The 18,286-nt window shown below is 42.2% G+C and overlaps 1 protein-coding gene and 1 pseudogene across 4 annotated transcripts in view; one reads left to right on the forward strand and one right to left on the reverse strand.

Moving 5' to 3' along the window:
* slc27a6 (solute carrier family 27 member 6) overlaps positions 1-18,286 on the forward strand; it is a 70,886-nt gene that overhangs the window by 51,021 nt on the left and 1,579 nt on the right. The window contains exons 10-11 of one of the 4 annotated variants that reach the window (XM_088281460.1): positions 11,984-12,030; positions 12,164-12,274. In XM_088281460.1, coding sequence (XP_088137586.1) covers positions 11,984-12,030; positions 12,164-12,167 — 51 coding nt within the window. In that variant the 3' untranslated portion in view covers positions 12,168-12,274. Of the gene's footprint in view, positions 1-158; positions 542-10,119; positions 10,921-11,983; positions 12,031-12,163 lie in introns of those variants that run through there. The other 3 variants (XM_088281457.1, XM_088281461.1, XM_088281458.1) reach the window with 3 other exon arrangements.
* LOC148319642 (general transcription factor II-I repeat domain-containing protein 2-like) lies at positions 7,537-8,431 on the reverse strand (annotated as a pseudogene).

Consider the following 18,286-nt stretch of genomic DNA (forward strand, 5'->3'; position numbering starts at 1 on the left):
TTACTATTTATTTCTGCACAATTCTACTAAAATTCTACCTCACCTTACATAAGGCTGGAGGAGTGGCATGACCTGAGCAATGCAGAGTATAAATCTGAAGCAACTTCCTGTGTCTCTCTCTCTTTTGTCCCGCTCTCGTTTTGAGCCACTATGAGCAGAGTCACAAGTCTTGGGGCGGCGTGGTGAAAGAAAAAACAACAGCTACATGTAAAGGCATGCTTACCAAACCCAACGGAACTTTTGGCTACAGCACTCAGAATACTGTCAAGTGTTCCTTCCCAGGTGGGCCCGAGACGTCAAGCAGCCTAGTTCACTGCGCCCGCGCAACTGAAAGTGTGATTCCAGACCACGTTTTGATTTTTCCAGTTTTACTTTTTACCTCCAACTGTTCTTAACACCTCCTGTCTTCACCACTTGGTCAGCTCGGCTGCAAGGCTCGAATCAGGACGAACTTCTCACAGCTCTTTCATCCCAAGGACAATCGGTGAAGCCAAACAAACAAAAGTGGTGCTTGGAATTGATTTGAAAAAGGATTCAATTAGTCATGGAGCCACATCTCCAACTTTTGAGAAAGTTAACGAGTCAGGAGTAGGAACCTATAAGATTCAGAAACGAACTCAAACTCTCTAAAAGTAGCAGCCTTCCAACTAATAACTAATTTTCACAGTTTTTTTTTTGTCTGTTTAAGCTTTTTAAATGGAATTTAAAAAAAAAAAAAAAAGCGTGGTGCTGGCTGGCTGAGTGTGCTGCATGCAATAAAATTCAGCCGGAGAACAAATGCAACTCCATTTACGAAATTCCATGCAAATCATGCAATAAAACATACATTGGGGAGACAGGAAGGAGTTTAAACAAAGAAAGAACACAAGACAGAGGGCGAGAGGGAGACGGCAATAAGACAAATAAGAGCAATAAAAGAACAAGCACAACAGGAACATTACAAATCAGCCATCACAGACCACTGCAAAAGAGAAAACCACATCATGGACTGGGATAAGGCCAGGGTCATCCGCACCAAAGAGAACAATCATAAGCGCTGGATCAGGGAGGCCATTGAGATCCACAAGCGAGGCACAAAAACCATTAACAGGGACGAGGGAGCCTTCATCCTCTCTATATCCTGGAGCAGCATCTTGGAGGAGTGAACGGACAGCGGGGGGCGTGACTTGTCATTTTTAGACAGGTAATTCACGCCCTCATAGAACATCGGCTGATAAAGACGAGTCCCAAGACACTATCATGTGACACTCTGAAGAAGGCGAAAGACTCGCCGAAACATGTCAGGTAAAAATATTTACCTAAAACGAAATTGTCTGCTCTAAATGAATCAGTCAAAATATAAATAATAAGAAGAAGACAAAATGAACTTAATACAAAAAATTCAGCCGCTGTTAATTAATTAAAATAAAAATCTTATGATAATCTCTATATAAGAATAGAAGCGCTTTAAAAGGACAAGGACAGAGTCTGGGTCAGATTCTGATGAATCTGAGTCATTTCCAGAGGTGGGCATTCCGTCAATACTGACAAAAGCTTTGTCAATCCGTCACTGACTGACGCCCATTTCCTTGACTTTTTCCTAGATGAATGGCCTTGCTCTAATACACATCTCTCACTTTTTTTCACCTGATGAGGAAGCTTGCTCATGGCCTCTCTAGGAGTGGACTTCATGTATTCATTTATTTATTTACCTTTTGTTGGAGCCAGAATGAGCATTGATCTTTGACATGAGAAATTATATAAGCGTATGAATTGGGTATGATTAAGGAGTTCATATTTCACCATCATTTTTATGGATTATTTAGAATTATTTAAATGAGTTATCCACTACATGTTTTACCATAGCTTGTGTAGAATGACAATATTATTTGACACCACGATGGCTTTCCTGAACATTGCATTTCCAAAGAAAATTCCCTCTAGAGACCAGAAATGGTAATGAGGTCTGTGGATCTTTAAATTAATACAATACAATACAATACAACTTGTAATTATTGCACCTGAGGGGCAAGTGTGAAACGTGGAAACCAGCGGTAAAGTGTTTGAACAGCTCACAAAGACCAAGACGGATGGTAAACCATTGCAACAGATTGATTTCTTTATAGTTTGAAATGGAGGATGATGGCGAAGAATTTGAGTTAATTATGTACAACAAAAAAATGTGAGATTTTATTTTATTTTTTTTGCATTATTAATTAACATAGTTGATCTCCATTCGTACAATTGTGACAGTGGCTTCAACCCTGCTCCAGTGGCTTATTTTTTAAACGACAGAAGGACACTATACCTTTTTTATGACGGTTTATTTGGGTCACCTAGCGAGGGAAAAACAAATTAGACAAGACAAATTTACATGAGTAGGAAAGCAATGTTTATAGGTGTTTTTTCCATTCTGAATCTGAGATCCTTTCTGGCACAAATATATATCGCCACTGGCCCATTTCTTCTTGACTTTCCTCAGAACACTCCATTTGATCAACAGTAAGATGACAACAACAACAATCTGGCATATCTCTCAGTAGCAACTGGTGGGTACAAGGGAAGGCCCAGTCATCGACGTGACGTGTCTGTTCCTAGCATGGCGCCTTGCATTTAAATTAACCAGGGTGATTACAGACATGACACAAAGATGGAACACTAGATATTTATTTTCAATGTTGCACTGTTTCCCCATCAATACCACAAAATGGGCCATTGGATGCACAAAGTACACAATTGTACATTAAACATTAAAAATAAAATAAACCAACTGCAAATCATATATACATTCATTATGTGAGCCATTATGCTGTGTTACCTACATTTTAGGCATATCTAGCCTATATTAAGCCAGCAATATAGTTAATGGATTTACTTGCTGGATGAAGAAGAATTATCTGGGAGTTAATGGGATGGAAGAAGAATACCTGCACAAAATTAAATTGATCCATGTCACCTCCGTTTTAGCCTGTGGCGCTCACGGGGTTCACGAGCAGCACTGCCTTAAACACCTCACCAGGGAGACATCTAAGAGGCATAAATAATACAGTAGATGCCAGTGCCAGCTCCACTGGATGCTTTCAAAATATAAGAACGGAAGCACTACTCTTGAGTCTTTCCCATGTGACTGAAATGTTTAACCTTTCTTGAGGCTGGAAATGCAAATCTCTAACCACCTAAGCTTTTTACCACATCTGACAGCTTGACTGAAAATAATTAAAATTACTACTCACATGTTGTGTCACAGAATATCAAAGATAAGTCTGTTAGAGAGCGAGAGGTTGGATCCCTTTCACATCACAGTGAAACATGGTAGTGTGTTTAAAACCAACCACCTTTTGCAGGTCTCAGACTGGTTGATTTGCGCACAAGATCATTATTTATTGCTTTTGTTATATTATTGTTTTTCTTACATATAAACAATCTGTGTGATCCATCCATCCATTATTCAAGCCGCTTATCCTCACAAAGGGCGCGGGGGTGCTGAAGCCTATCACAGCTGTCTTCCGGCAGGAGATGGGACACCCTGAATTGGTTGCCAGCCAATCACCCGGCACACAGAGACAAACAATCATCCGCGCTCACACTCATGCCTAGGGACAATTTAGAGTGTTCAATCAACCTACCATGCATGTCTTTGGAATGTGGGAGGAAACTGGGGTACTCGGATAAAAGCTACACAGGCACACTCCACCGTGCCGCCCAATCTGTGTGACATATCATCAAACTTAAAATATATACTATTTTCGGAAGACACTACGATGCTCGGCTCGTCTAAAAATCTGCGGCTACTTGTGACAGAGCTCATGGCAGAGCTTCATATACTTAGAGTGGTTTGATATGAATAAACGAACAAGTTTACTTACAAAAGTTTTTGGTCAATTCAAAAAGGACATTCAAATCCAGATTGAAATTGACAGTGTTGAAATTGAGAGCGTAAAATGATATGAATTCCTGGGTGTGATTCTGCGTCACATGAGTTAGGGACCTCACTTAAACAGCATTTGTTCCTAATTTTTAAATATATTGCTATAATGAGTAAATGTCGACATCTGCTAGACGAAGAAACTCTCTACATTAGTTAAGTTATTGCATTGAGGTTGAAATACCTACAAAAGCCTTCAAATTTAGAAACTTTATTTAGATTTCAGAAAATACAGTCAGAATTGTGCACAGTGTCGGGTTTCAGGACCATCCAAACACACTGTTCCTAAAATCTAACCTTTTAAAGCTTGAAGATATTGTAAAACTGAAATCTTTGTTAATATACAAAGCAAGAAACAACTAACTTCCCAGTAATATTCAACAGTTGTTTCCTAAGAGCGAGGACGAATATACTTTAAGGGGATCGTTTCAATTTTAAGGTTCAGTATGTTTGAACAACGCTCCCTCGAAGTGGTGGTAATTTATGTTCAGATGATGATTTAGAAAGTGCTGCTAATATAATTCAATTTAGAATTTTTTTTTATTTAAGTATTTTTAATAAATACAATAATGATATTGTGGCAGTCTAAATGAGCACACATGACTGACTGTGACCACGTCTTTATTCCAAGACTGCCAACAAAAGAATAATACACAATCACAAATTCGCGCCATAAAACATTCACATATGAATACGCCCCCAAACGGGATGCCTGCTGGGTGAGAGGCATGGTCCTAATGTCCGGTTCAAGGCTCGACTTGGTGTGCCGGTGGACTTTGGCATGCTGACATGCTACACAGGCCGCTGCCCACATCCTGACATCCTTACGAAACCCGGGCTAGACAAACTTGGCCCCGACCAGCTTGACTGATGCACGGACGCCAGGGTGTGAGAGGGAGGGGATCGAATCAAAAACCCGGCGACGCCAATCCCACTGAACCACAGGACGAGGGCGGCCTGTGGACACATCGCAGAGGAGAGCAGGGCCACCGCCACGCAACACCACCTCCTCAAGCTTGAGAGCCGTACTCACTGCCTTGAGGTTGCGGATGTCAGGATCATCGGACTGGTCGGCAGCCATTTCCGAAAAATCAACCCCGAGCTGGACTGGACACACGATCGCGCTACAGGGTTACAGTTACCGGCCACGTGCCGAACGTCTGTCGTAAACTCGGAAATGGCCGCCAAGTGCCGCTGCTGACGGGCCGACCATGGTTCAGTAACCTTTGACATCGCAAATGTAAGTGGCTTAAGATCCACGTAAGCCGTGAAACGGCGTCCTTCAAGAAAGAAATGAAAGTGGCGCGTCGCAAGGTACAAAGCCAACAACTCTCGGTCAAAAACATTCTACTTGCGTTTGTTATCCCGCAGTTTACGACTGAAAAACGCAGGAGGCTGCCAAACATTCGCCACGAGCAGCTCAACCACTGCCCCAACAGCTATATCAGAAGCATCTGTAGTTAAGGCAACTTGCATAGTCGTAATTGGGTGGACCAGGAGAGTCGCACTTGCAAGGGCGTCCTTAGTTTGTCGAAAAGCCTCTTCCCGCCGCGCAGACCACTTGATAGTGTCATTAGCTTTCTTATTTTTCAAGGCATTGTAAAGAGGCTGCAGGACGTGGGCCGCACGTGGAAGAAACCGGTTATAAAAATTAACCATGCCCAAAAACTCCTGCAGCGCCATAACTGAGGCCGGGCGGGGGAAATGGGGTTATCAGAATGGGGTTATCAGTGCGGTGGGGCACATCCTCCGACTGCACAGGCACCTGGTGGTTACCATGGACCAAGTCCACTTTTGAAAAAATGCCAAACGGGCGCAAAAGTCTTGAATGTGTGGAATGGGATAACGGTCATACAGGGACTGTTAGAACGCCTCACAATCCCCAAACGCTCCATTGTAGCAAACTCCCCTTTTGCTATCGCCAATTTGGCCGCGTCAAGGCAACGCGCGCGAGCAAAAACTGGCGGGCCGACCGTGGGTATGAAATGCTCCACCCCGTGTTTAGTGCATATGCGGTGGAAAAAGCTGGAGTCGTTAGCGACGGAAAGTCTGTCAGCAAGCGCTGATAAATGTCTCCCGATGCCAAATAATTTGCATGCGTTAATGGCCCGAGTCCCCCAGCCTCACACGGAAAAGTAGCGAAAGAAACAGCGTCAATCAAACGGCGGTTCGTGACATCAACGAGCAGTCCATGCGCGCACAGAAAATCCGCGCAGATAATGGGAACCGTGATTGGAAATCATGTCCATGGAAGCACACAGTCACCAACCTGGAACCAAAGCTGATGATGGGCGACCCATTAGCTGCACACAGGGGTGGTCCGCAAACACCGCCCGCCTTGTCCGCGGCGGAGAGTGTAAGCAGGCTGACTTGCGACCCGCAGTCCACCAGGAAACGTCTTCCAGAGGACGAGTCTGTGATGAAAAGCAGCTCGCTCTCTTTGCCGCCACCCACAGCCACGACTGAACCCCGGCGTTGGAGTTTCCCGGAGCCTCGTAGGTGCAGAGGGGGAACACAACGCCGAGCCTTGGCGCCAAACCGCTGATGGAAGAAGCAGAGAACCTTCTCGCGCCGCTTTCGAACGACTACTCCTGCCACTGTTGACGGATCCACGTCTGGTGTCGCCCCAAGGGTGGAATCGGCCGCCACACTTTGCACGGTGAACCGTCTCGTAGCCAGCAGAACTTGATCCACTTCCTCAGCCAAAACTCGATAATCGCCGGTCGCCAGACAAACGGAGTTAGCCAACACCGCGCGCACCGTCGATGGTAGCTGTCGCAGGAAAATGTGAGGGAAAATAAAACCGCCCTCATCCGAACCCAATGGCGACAGCATTTTGTCCATGAGATCCACTGCCGTGCCATCGCCCAAACCGGCCAGGGAAAGGAGCCTGTCTCCTCTCTGTGAGTCCGACAAACAGAACCTCCTCAGCAGAAGCTGTTTGAGCGCGTCGTATTTCCCGCCATGTGGAGGTGCTCGCAATAGTTGCATAACACGACGTGTAGTCAGTTGATCGAGGGACGCCACGACCATGTAGTACAGGGGTATTCAATTAAAAGTCACAGAGGTCCACTACTAACATTTCCTCCAATTAAAAGGTCCGAACCTAAGTCCAACTTATAGCTTATGTTCACATTTTATTTAGTTTCGATATTTAGTGTAAATTTCAACAGAGTGCGCTTACATAGTAAACAAGCAATTTTCTCATTAAACAGATTTCGCAGTCAAATAAATATATGGTGTTTATTTTAGATTCAAGAAAATTTAAATCTCAGAATAAAATAAAGTGCAAACAATGCAAACAGTGCAAACAATGCAAACAGTGCAAAAAAATGCATCTTAACCCAATTTTCTTTTTCCAGCCTAAAGAACTGAAGGGCGACACTTCCAGTAAAAAAAAAAGAAAAGTCAAATATCTCCTGCAGAAACAAACCAAGCGCTGAGCATTGCGTTAACATCTTTTTCCTTTTTTTTATCATAGAGTTCCCAGCCTTAAAAAGTGAAGGCCTAATTTACCATGTAAAACAGGTCAACATGTTCAACAATCAATCAATAAAAATTGCTGTCCTTATGAAAGGCAAATTGAAACAGAGCTTTGAAACTACTTCTGGATTATTCTATTTTAACTTCTCTTAATGAGAAAAATGGGCATGTGACTGCCCTGCGAGTGACTTAAATCTTGGTTGGAACATAGTCAGTGCAATTCTCATGCAGACACGTAAATGTTCATTAGAGAGCCTTGAGCAGTACGGCTGCCAGGATGGCCGAGTGGTCTAAGGCGCCGCGTTCCGGACCCAGTCTCCCCAGGAGGCCTGGGTTCGAATCTCGTGGCTGCCACGATGGCCGAGTGGTCTAAGGCGCTGCGTTCCGGACCCAGTCTCCCCAGGAGGCCTGGGTTCGAATCTCGTGGCTGCCAGGATGGCCGAGTGGTCTAAGGCGCCGCGTTCAGGACCCAGTCTCCCCAGGAGGCCTGGGTTTGAATCTCGAATTTCCCCATTGTGGGACTAATAAAGGCATTATTATTATTATTATTATTATTTTGATGATGTTCATAGTGGAAAAAGCTGACTCACAGCTGTAAGTCGATCCAAACATTGTCAAGGTGTGCAGTGCTACTTTGGTAAGACCAGCGAACACACTCTCAGACACAGTCTGTAGCCAGAAGGTAGCAGGGTCAGTTGTCTCAAAATGCTCTTTTAATGCAGCATTTCCTTGCAGATCAATCAGCTCAAGCTGCAGAGATCCTGCATGTGCCCACTTGAATGTCTGTGTCACTTCCTTGGAAAAGCCTCTGACATCGCTGATGAGGAATGTATTCTGAATTAGCAGGAGTAGCTGCTGGCCAAGGCAGAAAATGTCGAACCTTCTGCTGAAGTTTTCAATCAGCTTGTTTACGAAGTCAACATAGGGAGAAACGTTTCTCCCACCCTAAATTTGTACCTGTACTTTTGGGAAGTGTTCACACTCTCCTTTGATATCATCTTTGAAAATGTACAGCTTCCTCTGAAAAGATTGAACAGCTGTCATCAAATCAGCAAATGAATTGCTCTTACCCTGCAGCTTTATGTTGAGCTCATTAAGATGGGAGGTAATGTCAACCAAAAAACCAACCCTATCCATCTTTTGCTCATCTTGCATAAAAACTGAAAATTCTGTCGCTCTCTGACTCTTGATCTGCTTTCAGAAAGCAGCTATTTCCTTCCGAATCGACCAGAAACGTGCCAGTGCATTGCCTTTACTCAGCCACCGCACATTGTTGTGCAATAGAAGGTCATTGGCATTTGCCTCAACATCTTCCAAGAATTCTCTCAGGAGATGATGCTGAAGGGATGAGGATGCCCTGAGGAAGTTGATGAGTTTCATCATTGTGTTCATTACTTCTGCAAAATGTTCTGATAAAGTGGCACACAAAACAGTCTGATGGATGAGACAATGGTAAGCAATAAGATCTGGGTTGTCCTCTTTCATTCGGGGCACAGCCCCCCGCTCTTTTCCCACCATGGCAGGAGCACCATCTGTAGTGACAGACACAACCTGTTTTGGATCTATGCCACGCTGTCTCATCATCTGTTTTATAGCAGCATATATGTCCTCTCCTCTTGTGTGCCTTTCAAGTGCTGCTACACCCAGCAGATCCTCACAAAGCACCTTGATATCTTTGTGAAAAAATCTCCCATACACCAAAAGTTGGGCATGATCTGCAACATCTGTGGACTCATCAATGGCCAACGATATGCATGGTGCACTCTGAATAGCTGCATCAAGCTGTGCCAGTACATCATCCACTAATATTTCAGATTTTCTGATTGCAGTTGAAGCAGACATGGGGATTTGTTTGATAATTTCACACATCTGGTCTTTTTGTTTTCCTTCAAATAATGTCTCTGCAACTGCATTTAAGCACTCCTTCACAACTGGGCCATCACTAAATGTTTTTTTATGTTTCCCCAAAATCCATGCTACTTTGAGTGAGCATTCGGTTGCACGCTGCTGAGCTGTAAATGTCTGCGTGATGAGTCGAGTAGCTCTGTCATATTGCGCTAGAAGTTCTGTGATTTTGCGTGCTCTCACCTCAGACTTCAGGGGAAAGCTTTGCGCAAAAGAGCTGCGCCTTGTCTTGTAGTGGCACTTTACGTTGTCACTTTTAATTAATGCAATGGTTTCGGAGCATATCTGGCACACTGGTTTTGTACCGGCTGCTGGCAGAATAAACATAAAATTGTCCGTCCATTCATCTTTAAAACAACGATTTTCCGCATCGACCTTCCTAACTTTTGAAAAAGCCATGCCTTGAGCAACACTCTCTTTCCTGTTCTGCTGCTCTGGTGCGCGATTGGCTGTGGATCAGAAACAAAGGTTCTGATTATTGCATAGCATCATTGTATGTGTCAAATGTTGCCCAGTTGGCATCCATTGCAGCCTGGTCATCCTGGAAGGGGGATTCCCCCATCTGTGGGCCCTTCTCAAGGTTTCTCACTTTTCCCCTAATGAGGTTTTTTGAGTTTTTCCTTGCCCTCCTGGGGGTTAAGATCGAGGATGTCGATTGTGGTTATGTAAAGCCCTTTCAGACTGTCTGTGATTAAGGGCTATACAAATAAATTGACTTGACTTGATTGTGTCAACTAAGGGAAGCTATTACCGTATTAACTGCAATAGCAGCGCCCGTGATTACGAATGCTCTATGAAAAAATTCTGTTCGTGTACATTTATTATAGATTGGTCATGGGTCCGGTCCGAACCATACGCCATTTGGTGATGCCTGATGTAGGACTTCGGGTCATCTGAGGTAATTCCACGAAGGTGGAAAAGCGCTTCCACATGCTGGAACCACGAAGCCGGATCGCTCTGCCAGAACTCCAGTAGCCTCACAGTAGCGGTGACGGCTGCAAGATGCGGGAGTTGGGGCGGCATGGCCGAGGAAGACGCCTCTTCATCTACTACTTGAAACATACTCAGCGTCGGGGTCACCAATGTGGCAGTCTAAATGAGCACACACGACTGACTGTGAACACGTCTTTATTCCAAGACTGGAATAAAAAGACTAATGCACAATCACAAATTCGCGCCAAAAAACATTCACATGAATACGCCCCCAGACGGGATGCGCTGGGTGAGAGGCATGGTCCTAATGTCCGCCACAATATAATAATAATCATCATAATAATAATCATGCTAAAGGTACATAATATATAGCTCCAGGGTTTCTCCCGATCGAAATATTTTAGCAATTTGGGTTACGGCTTGTATGATTTAGCAGATGACATCTGTACTGCAGGATGAATCTTATTTATATTTCCATTTCTTCTACATGTAATGGATTTGTTTTGCATGTAAATACACGGCTTTGTCACAATAGTAAAAAACTCGATACCCATAATATTGCTGCAGTAAAACGGAGAACTAGAAGCATCCCGCTTGTAGTTCTGTGTTTGGTCGAGTGAGGGGTCACTGCCAGGTATTAGCATTGTATTCGGATATGCTGTGTAAGTATCCATACTTCTCAAAGTATGGATACTTTTGACACCACTATATACTGTATTTTGTGGGGTGGGGTAGGCATTTACAACCTTCTGTTTCAGCCTATTCCTTTTGTGCTTTTTTTTCTATGTACTGAATACTGTATGTAAATGCATAATAAGCAATGTACTATGCACAAATGAACTTAACAAATTAAGTTAATTATTTTGTGATGACACCTGACCAACTGAAGCTCACCAAAATATACTAAAGGACGGTTGCGTACGGTAGGTACATTTCACCCTTCCCTGAATAAACTGCTACGTTATTTATAAGGTTCATTGGCAGTGTCATGATACAGACAGCCGACTTTAGTCCAACCAGTGTGGAATCCTGTTCTTACATCTCAGGTCCTAAGTGAGGGCCCCTTGTTTTTGGTGTTTCCCTCTTCCGACACACCTGATTCAAATAATCAGCTCATCAGCAAGCTCTGAGAAGCTTGGTAACAATCAGAGATGTTTGATGCTTCTTTTCAGAGCGATCCCAGTACGAGTACTGAACTCGTGAATGTATGCCGATACCACTAGTACCTTTGAGAGAGTACATAAAGTTCTTATTAACCCTATTCAGATACTTTTATAGAATATATACAAATATAGCATTTTGTGCTAAAACTGCATGAAATTAATGGAACTTTTCCAATATCTTTTCTCCACATTTTGTAGAGAACACAATAATATTAAGTTAAATAGATAAATACGTACATAATTAAATTAATAAATCAAATGAAAGTAACGGAAAACGTCAAAATATGTGGTTGTGCAACATCTTTTCAAGGAATACAGTGAAGTGCAAAAAAATTCAATTAAATACAAAAGTGCTTCAAGTAACATCTAGATTTTGTCATCTTATTCTTGAAGTCACCAATAATTTCAAATGTGGCGTCCCAGTCTGAACACTGGGTGGCACCCACGTTATGATGTACATCACTTAGAAGTAGAAGGAGACACGAAGTCTGACGTTTTGCACTGTGAGCTGTAAATAGTCAATAAAAAAAGAAATACAAGTCAGACTGATTGTTGAGAATATTACACACCGGCCAATCCCCAATTTCCATTACAGGAGCAGACAGCGCCCCTTCACCCTGACCACCAAGGCTACCATATTGTGTATGTTGTACCATATTGTATACATTCTAACATGTTCAGAATGATATTTTGTACCCCATTTTGACTGTGTGTTGCAAACTATTCATTGCAATTCCACATTCCACACTAATTGTTGTTTTGTTTGTCTCCTCAGGTAGTGATGGAAATGACAAGCACCTTCAAACAGCAGAAGTTCCATCTGGTTCAGAGCGGATTTAATCCCTTAACAATATCAGATCCACTTTATGTATTGGATTATCAACAGAAGAGCTATATCCCTTTAACTAAAACTGTATACCTGACTATCCTCTGTGGGGAACGCAAACTATAGGACTGTGAGTACAAGTGAAAGTAATGGCTGGGATCTAAGAAAAGCAGAATGATTTAGCCTTCCTCTATCAGTTTTTGATATTTCAAGATAGTTTGATAGCCTTGATTATAAAAAGAATCACAAAAAGATTACAAGTCAGGAATGCTAAAAGTTGGTAAACATTGATGTAAAATGCAAGCAATATATGATAGAAGTGTAGATGGCATTTAAGTTGCAAAAAAAAATAACAAAATCAGGACACACAGAGTCATATAGGTCCTTCTGACAAAGTGACTTTGATCATGACCGTGTCCACTTGTGGCCAGCCACTGATTGGCTGTAGGGGGACTGTTCAGGTAGGTGGTCGCAAACAGAGGCTTAGTGCTGAAGCTATTCATCCACCTAATTAGACTCCAGTCGCACAGCGGCCTTTTTTGATGCTGCCTCTCCCAGCACTCGAGTGCATAAAAACACTGCCCAAAGACGATTGGGATAGGCTTCATGGATGGATGGATATATATTAGGGCAGGGCAATTTAACACGTTAATTTCGCATTAATTAATGCCGACAATCAATTTATCGCACATTCACGGCGTTCGTTTATTGTGAAAATCAGTTGCCTCCGGCTGCAGGCGTTGTGCCAAAGTATAAAGTACTCCTGAAAAAATGTGTATCCCCTGATCGCAGGAGCACACATTAAGTGAAGGTGATACAGGTGGAAAGCTATACACATTTCGGCATTTGCATTTGTTAGAACAATTTTAAAATAATAGACAAATGGAAAAAAAACCAAAAAGAAAAATGTGTGGTGGATGACTGGTTAGCACGTCGGCCTCACAGTGTTTAGGTGCAGGATTCGGTTCCGTTTGCATGTTCTCCCCGTGCCTATGTGAGTTTTCTCTCCGGGTACTTTGGTTTCTTCCCACATTCCAAAAACATGCATGGTAGATTGCTTGGTCACTCTGAATTGCCCGTAGGTGTGTTTGTGAGCGTGGATGGTTATTTGTCTTTGTGTGCCCTGCAATTGACTGGCAAACAATCCAGCGTGTGCCCAGGCTACTTCATGAAGACAGCTGGGATTGGCTCCAGCACTTCCACGACCCTTGTGATGATTGATTGGTTTTGGAGTTGTTCAGTTGCAGATGGTTTGCTTTGCATTATTGCCATAAGTCCTCCAGCTGGCTCCTGTACACCTCCTCCTGTGCCCCCATTTAGGAAACTTAATCACAGTGTCGCATAGGGCTGAACGACATATTATTCTCTGATGAATCTTGATTTCTGACGTGATCAGATCACCAACGATGATCGTTTTATTTCCTCAACGTCACCAATCAGAAGCGGCATACTACTCGTAGACATGTCACGCACATCGTCACCCGGCTGCTCGCAAACTTGGGGGAGCACTCTGCACTAGCTAACTTATTCTGAATTGGATGCCTAGCATCACGCAAAAACATCGAACTTCGAGTGCAGTATAAGAGATTTTTACATTTCCGTTTACAGCCCAGCGGCATGCAAACGAATGTTCACTAAAAGTATCATGGATTTTGAGGAAACATAAAAAAGGAAGTTGTGAAGGAGTGCTTAAATGCGGTTGCACAAACATTATTTATAAAGGAAAACACAAAGCCCAGATGTGTGAAATAATCTACAAATCCCAATGGCCCTGACTCCGTTCCAACCCAGATTTAAGTCACTGGCAGGGCAGTCACAAACTCATTTTTCTCATTAAGAGAAGTTAAAAAATATTCAAAAGAAAAGGTGGTGTCAAAGCTCATTTTGAATTAGTTTTTTATGAGGACAGCCATTTTTATTGATTGTGTACTGAACATGTTGACCTGGTTTACTTGGATAATTAGGCTTTCAGTTTTTTTTAGGCTAATAACTCTTTGATTTGAGAAAAAAAAAGGTAAAAGATGTTAACTCAATGCTTAACACGATATATTTCTACAGGAGATATTTGACAGTTTTTTTTTCTGGAAGTGGCAAACTTAAGTTCCTGGAGCCACATTTTCTTGAATGTGAAATACATGCCTTATATTTGTTTGACTGGCAAAGGTGTTGAATGGGAACATTGCTAAATATTTAGTATATAAGTGCGCTCTGTTGAAAATGACTAAATATTGAAACTAAAAATGTAAACATAGGCTAGACATTAAGGGAAGTTGGACTTTGGTTCGGACCTGTTAATTGAAAGAAATTTTAGTCGTGGACCTCTGTGACTTTTAATTGAATACCTCTGATCTACAGTATGTATGATCGGTGCAGTGTGGATCCTCTTCTCTAAATATCTAATCATTAAGCACCAAATAAGATACACTTCCTAGATAACTAAAGGCGGACGAGATCATGAGTAGCAAAGCGTGTGACACACTGAGCAAGAAGAGAGAACCGTAGAGGATGCTGAAGCCCATGCTAATCGCGAACGCAATGTTGCAAAAGACCAAAATTGCAGAAGTGGTTAGCTGTACAGCAGAGTTTTTGTCCAGTCTGACTGGAACCATTTCCGTGCAGAGAGCAAACAGCTATTAACAGAAAATGAAAATTTTAATTTCAAACTCTCGAGAGAAGAAATAGGCGAACAATTCACAAACACTCAAAAACCAGGATATGAATTGGTTATAGCCATGACGAGGAGCTTGTGAGATCAAATGTTTATGAGAATAATATCTGCAATATTATTTATTTGTTTGCACTGTTTTGCATCATACAATTTCAGAAAACAAAGGCTTTTTTGTGATGTACCATGTAGAGGTAACAATTTAACCACAAGGTGCAAATAAGTATTAATTATGGTTAAGTGGTACACAAATGGGCGGCACGGTGGCCGACTGGTTAGCACGATGGCCTCACAGTGAGAAACAGCATCGGGCGTGGGTTCGATCCCGGCTCCGGCCATCCTGTGTGGAGTTTGCATGTTCTCCCCGTGCTTGCGTGGGTTTCCTCCGGGTACTCCGGCTTCCTCCCACATTCCAAAAACATGCATGGCAGGCCGATTGAACACTCTAAATTGCCCCTACGTATGAGTGTGAGTGCGGATGGTTGTTCGTCTCTGTGTGCCCTGCGATTGGCTGGCAACCAGTCCAGGGTGTCCCCCGCCTACTGCCCGAAGATAGCTGGGATAGGCTCCAGCACCCCCCGCGACCCTAGTGAGGAGAAGCGGTACAGACGATGGATGGATGGTACACAAATGGTCCAACCGAGCAATGTTTTTGTATGCAATTAAGTGTACAAGGGTGCTAGGTGCCTTTCGAAGAGCCCACTGTTGTATTGAGGGTAGTTAAAAGAAATAAACCAGTGATGGAAAACCTATTGTACTTTGTGCACTTAAAATCAACTTACAATGGTTCTTGTGAAGAAAAAAAAAGTTGCTTTTTCTCCCACTCTGCGGTTCCCAGAATGCATTGCGGCATGCAATACTGAACCGTTTCCATCATAAAGTGGTTCATCAATATCGTTTGAGTTTACGCTACCCATAGTTTGTCTAATGTGTGTCTTAATTAACTGTTACGTTAAATATAAATTGCACATTGTTAACATAAAATCGTGTCTGTGACTCCTGTGGAAAACGTTAAAATCCGTGTGAGTTGTATTGAATCAGGTAAAGTGCTCTTGATCTAGCACCCTTACATCTGTGCATGTGATTGTGCACATCTTGGTGTAAAATGTACATGATAGACCTTCACTTTCTTCTGTAAGTTAGAAGGGTTGTCATTAGCTTGGTTTTCTTCTCTTATGGAGAATAGGCGGTGCGGCCTTGAGTTTGTACTGTACCAGTGGCAAGCTACCGGATCCTGACAATCTGACAGTGTGGAGTGCCGAGTTTTGAGATCCACAAAATGATAGGTCTCAAAATGTTGGTATATGTTTTTTTTTTAATCTATTTAGCTTGGGGGCTGTATGTATATGTATTTTTTGTTAAATTTATTTTCATTACATAGAAACATTTCAATGAAAAGAAGCAGAGACAAGTATACATCAAATGATTTTCTATTCCTTTTGAAAGGAAATATTAACCTTGCACATTAAAATAAGTTCAGAAATACTTCAAATATACTTTCATCACTTAAATTTCATGAAATAACTGTGAAGGATTCTATTTATTCCATGATATGAATTGATGAAATGGATTAGGCGATATTGCTCAGCCTTCAGTCTGTTTGAAGAAATTGAGTCTATGACAAAAATGTGAAAAATAATGTGCATACGCTCTTACATTTATGTGCAATGAACATTTGTGCAATATTTAAAATATTTTTTGTTAAAAAATCTACGTAAACAGATAATGAATATATGTTTTATGTATATACATCCAATATTACACATAATTAGACACCAACAATCAGTTGTTCTTGCTCTATTGAAACAATTGAAAAACCTTGAAAAAGGACATCCAACCTTACACAGCCTCATTATTGTCGTATCAAGAATGTAATTAAAATCACGATATCAACTAGAAAAATTGCAATTAAATCTTTTCCAAAAATCGTTCAGCCCTAGTGTAATCTAAGTATTTCTGCATTTGACAGAGCTCAAACTCGTTCTGGAAGTCTGACTTATAATGTGTGAACAGGACAGGGCTAAACACTGTCCCCTGTGGTGAATAAACCCCACTCTAGTCTTTCAGCTTGTGTCTCAGTAGGATGGGCGGGATAATGCTGAAGTCAAACAACATCCTCAAGGTTACGCAACCTGCTGTCGAAGTGGGAATGAGCTTTGTGCAGCAGCTTAGGTATTAACATTCCGTGGTCCTCCTGTGCTGTCGGAGGCAAAGCGTGCTCCGCTCACATTATTTCTGAACACAGCCTTTAATCAGCAGCTCAATATTTATTCTTCATTTAATCTTGGACATGTTCATAATTTCTTTGCAACAAGAAAAAACACAGACTATTGTAAGGAACCAATCAGCAAAAAGAAGAGGTAACGTCATAGAAGTCACTCGTGGAAGTCGTGCAAAGCATGTGTGGAAGGGAAGTAGTAAACAGCAGCAGTGGGCGTAGAAATTCAGCTCAAAAGTTACTTATGTTGTTGTTGCAGTAAGAACTTGATGATTCAAGGTGTCATAAGTGACTCTGTCTGACATTGCTTACAAAAGATTTGTCACAGCAAGTCAACATATTTAATTAGACAGATTTCCAAAGTGAGCACCACGCCCACGACCCTCGTGAGGATAAGCAACTTGGATAATGGACGGATAGATGGATGGTTTGTCTTGTACCGAAGCCTAGCCGTAGTGAAGGCTTGGTCTTAGCTTCGACAACAGTTGCGATTGTTCGTCCGTGAGTGTGATAGGGGCTTAAGTAAAAAAAAAAATAAAATAAAAATAAAAATTTGCTCATGGAGAATCTGATTGTGTTAGGTTATTTTCCAGAACCGCTGGAAAATAGGATCTGGACTCTTTAAGCGCAGACACAGAGAGATTAATTTTAACAAAGATATTTATTTTTACAAAAAAAGAACAAATAAATAAATATATATATATATATATATATATATATAAAATCATACGCAAGACCGACAAAGTGCAACGAAAAACGCTGGTGGAAAAACTCACACCAGGGGAATAACGACGGGAACGAAAAACGCTTGCAAAAGGCAAGGAACAAAAGTGAACAAAAATCGCTTACCGCAGAAAGACAAGGAAAGCCAATTGACGAGCGAGCTCAACCGAGAAGATCAACAAACGAAAAGAGAAAACACTTACAATGAACGCGAACAAAGTACAATAGCGATGTGTCTAATAATTCACAACTTGGGACCTTGAGCAAGAGGAATCTTCCGACGCTGAGTAGTCAGCGTGGAGTGTTTAAATAGTGCAGTAATCAATGACTTGACGAGTTACAGGTGTGTGGCTGGTGGGCACGTCTCTCCAGCCATGACGACATGAACAGGAACGAAGCGCTGGACGGAAACGCCCCCACTCCAGCTGGGCAAAAACAAACACAAATATGACATGACAAAAACGGA

Source organism: Idiotropiscis lumnitzeri, chromosome 18 (assembly GCF_059441095.1).
Source record: "Idiotropiscis lumnitzeri isolate Australia: NSW breed Sydney's pygmy pipehorse chromosome 18, RoL_Ilum_1.0, whole genome shotgun sequence".
NCBI classification, from domain to species: Eukaryota; Metazoa; Chordata; class Actinopteri; order Syngnathiformes; family Syngnathidae; genus Idiotropiscis; species Idiotropiscis lumnitzeri.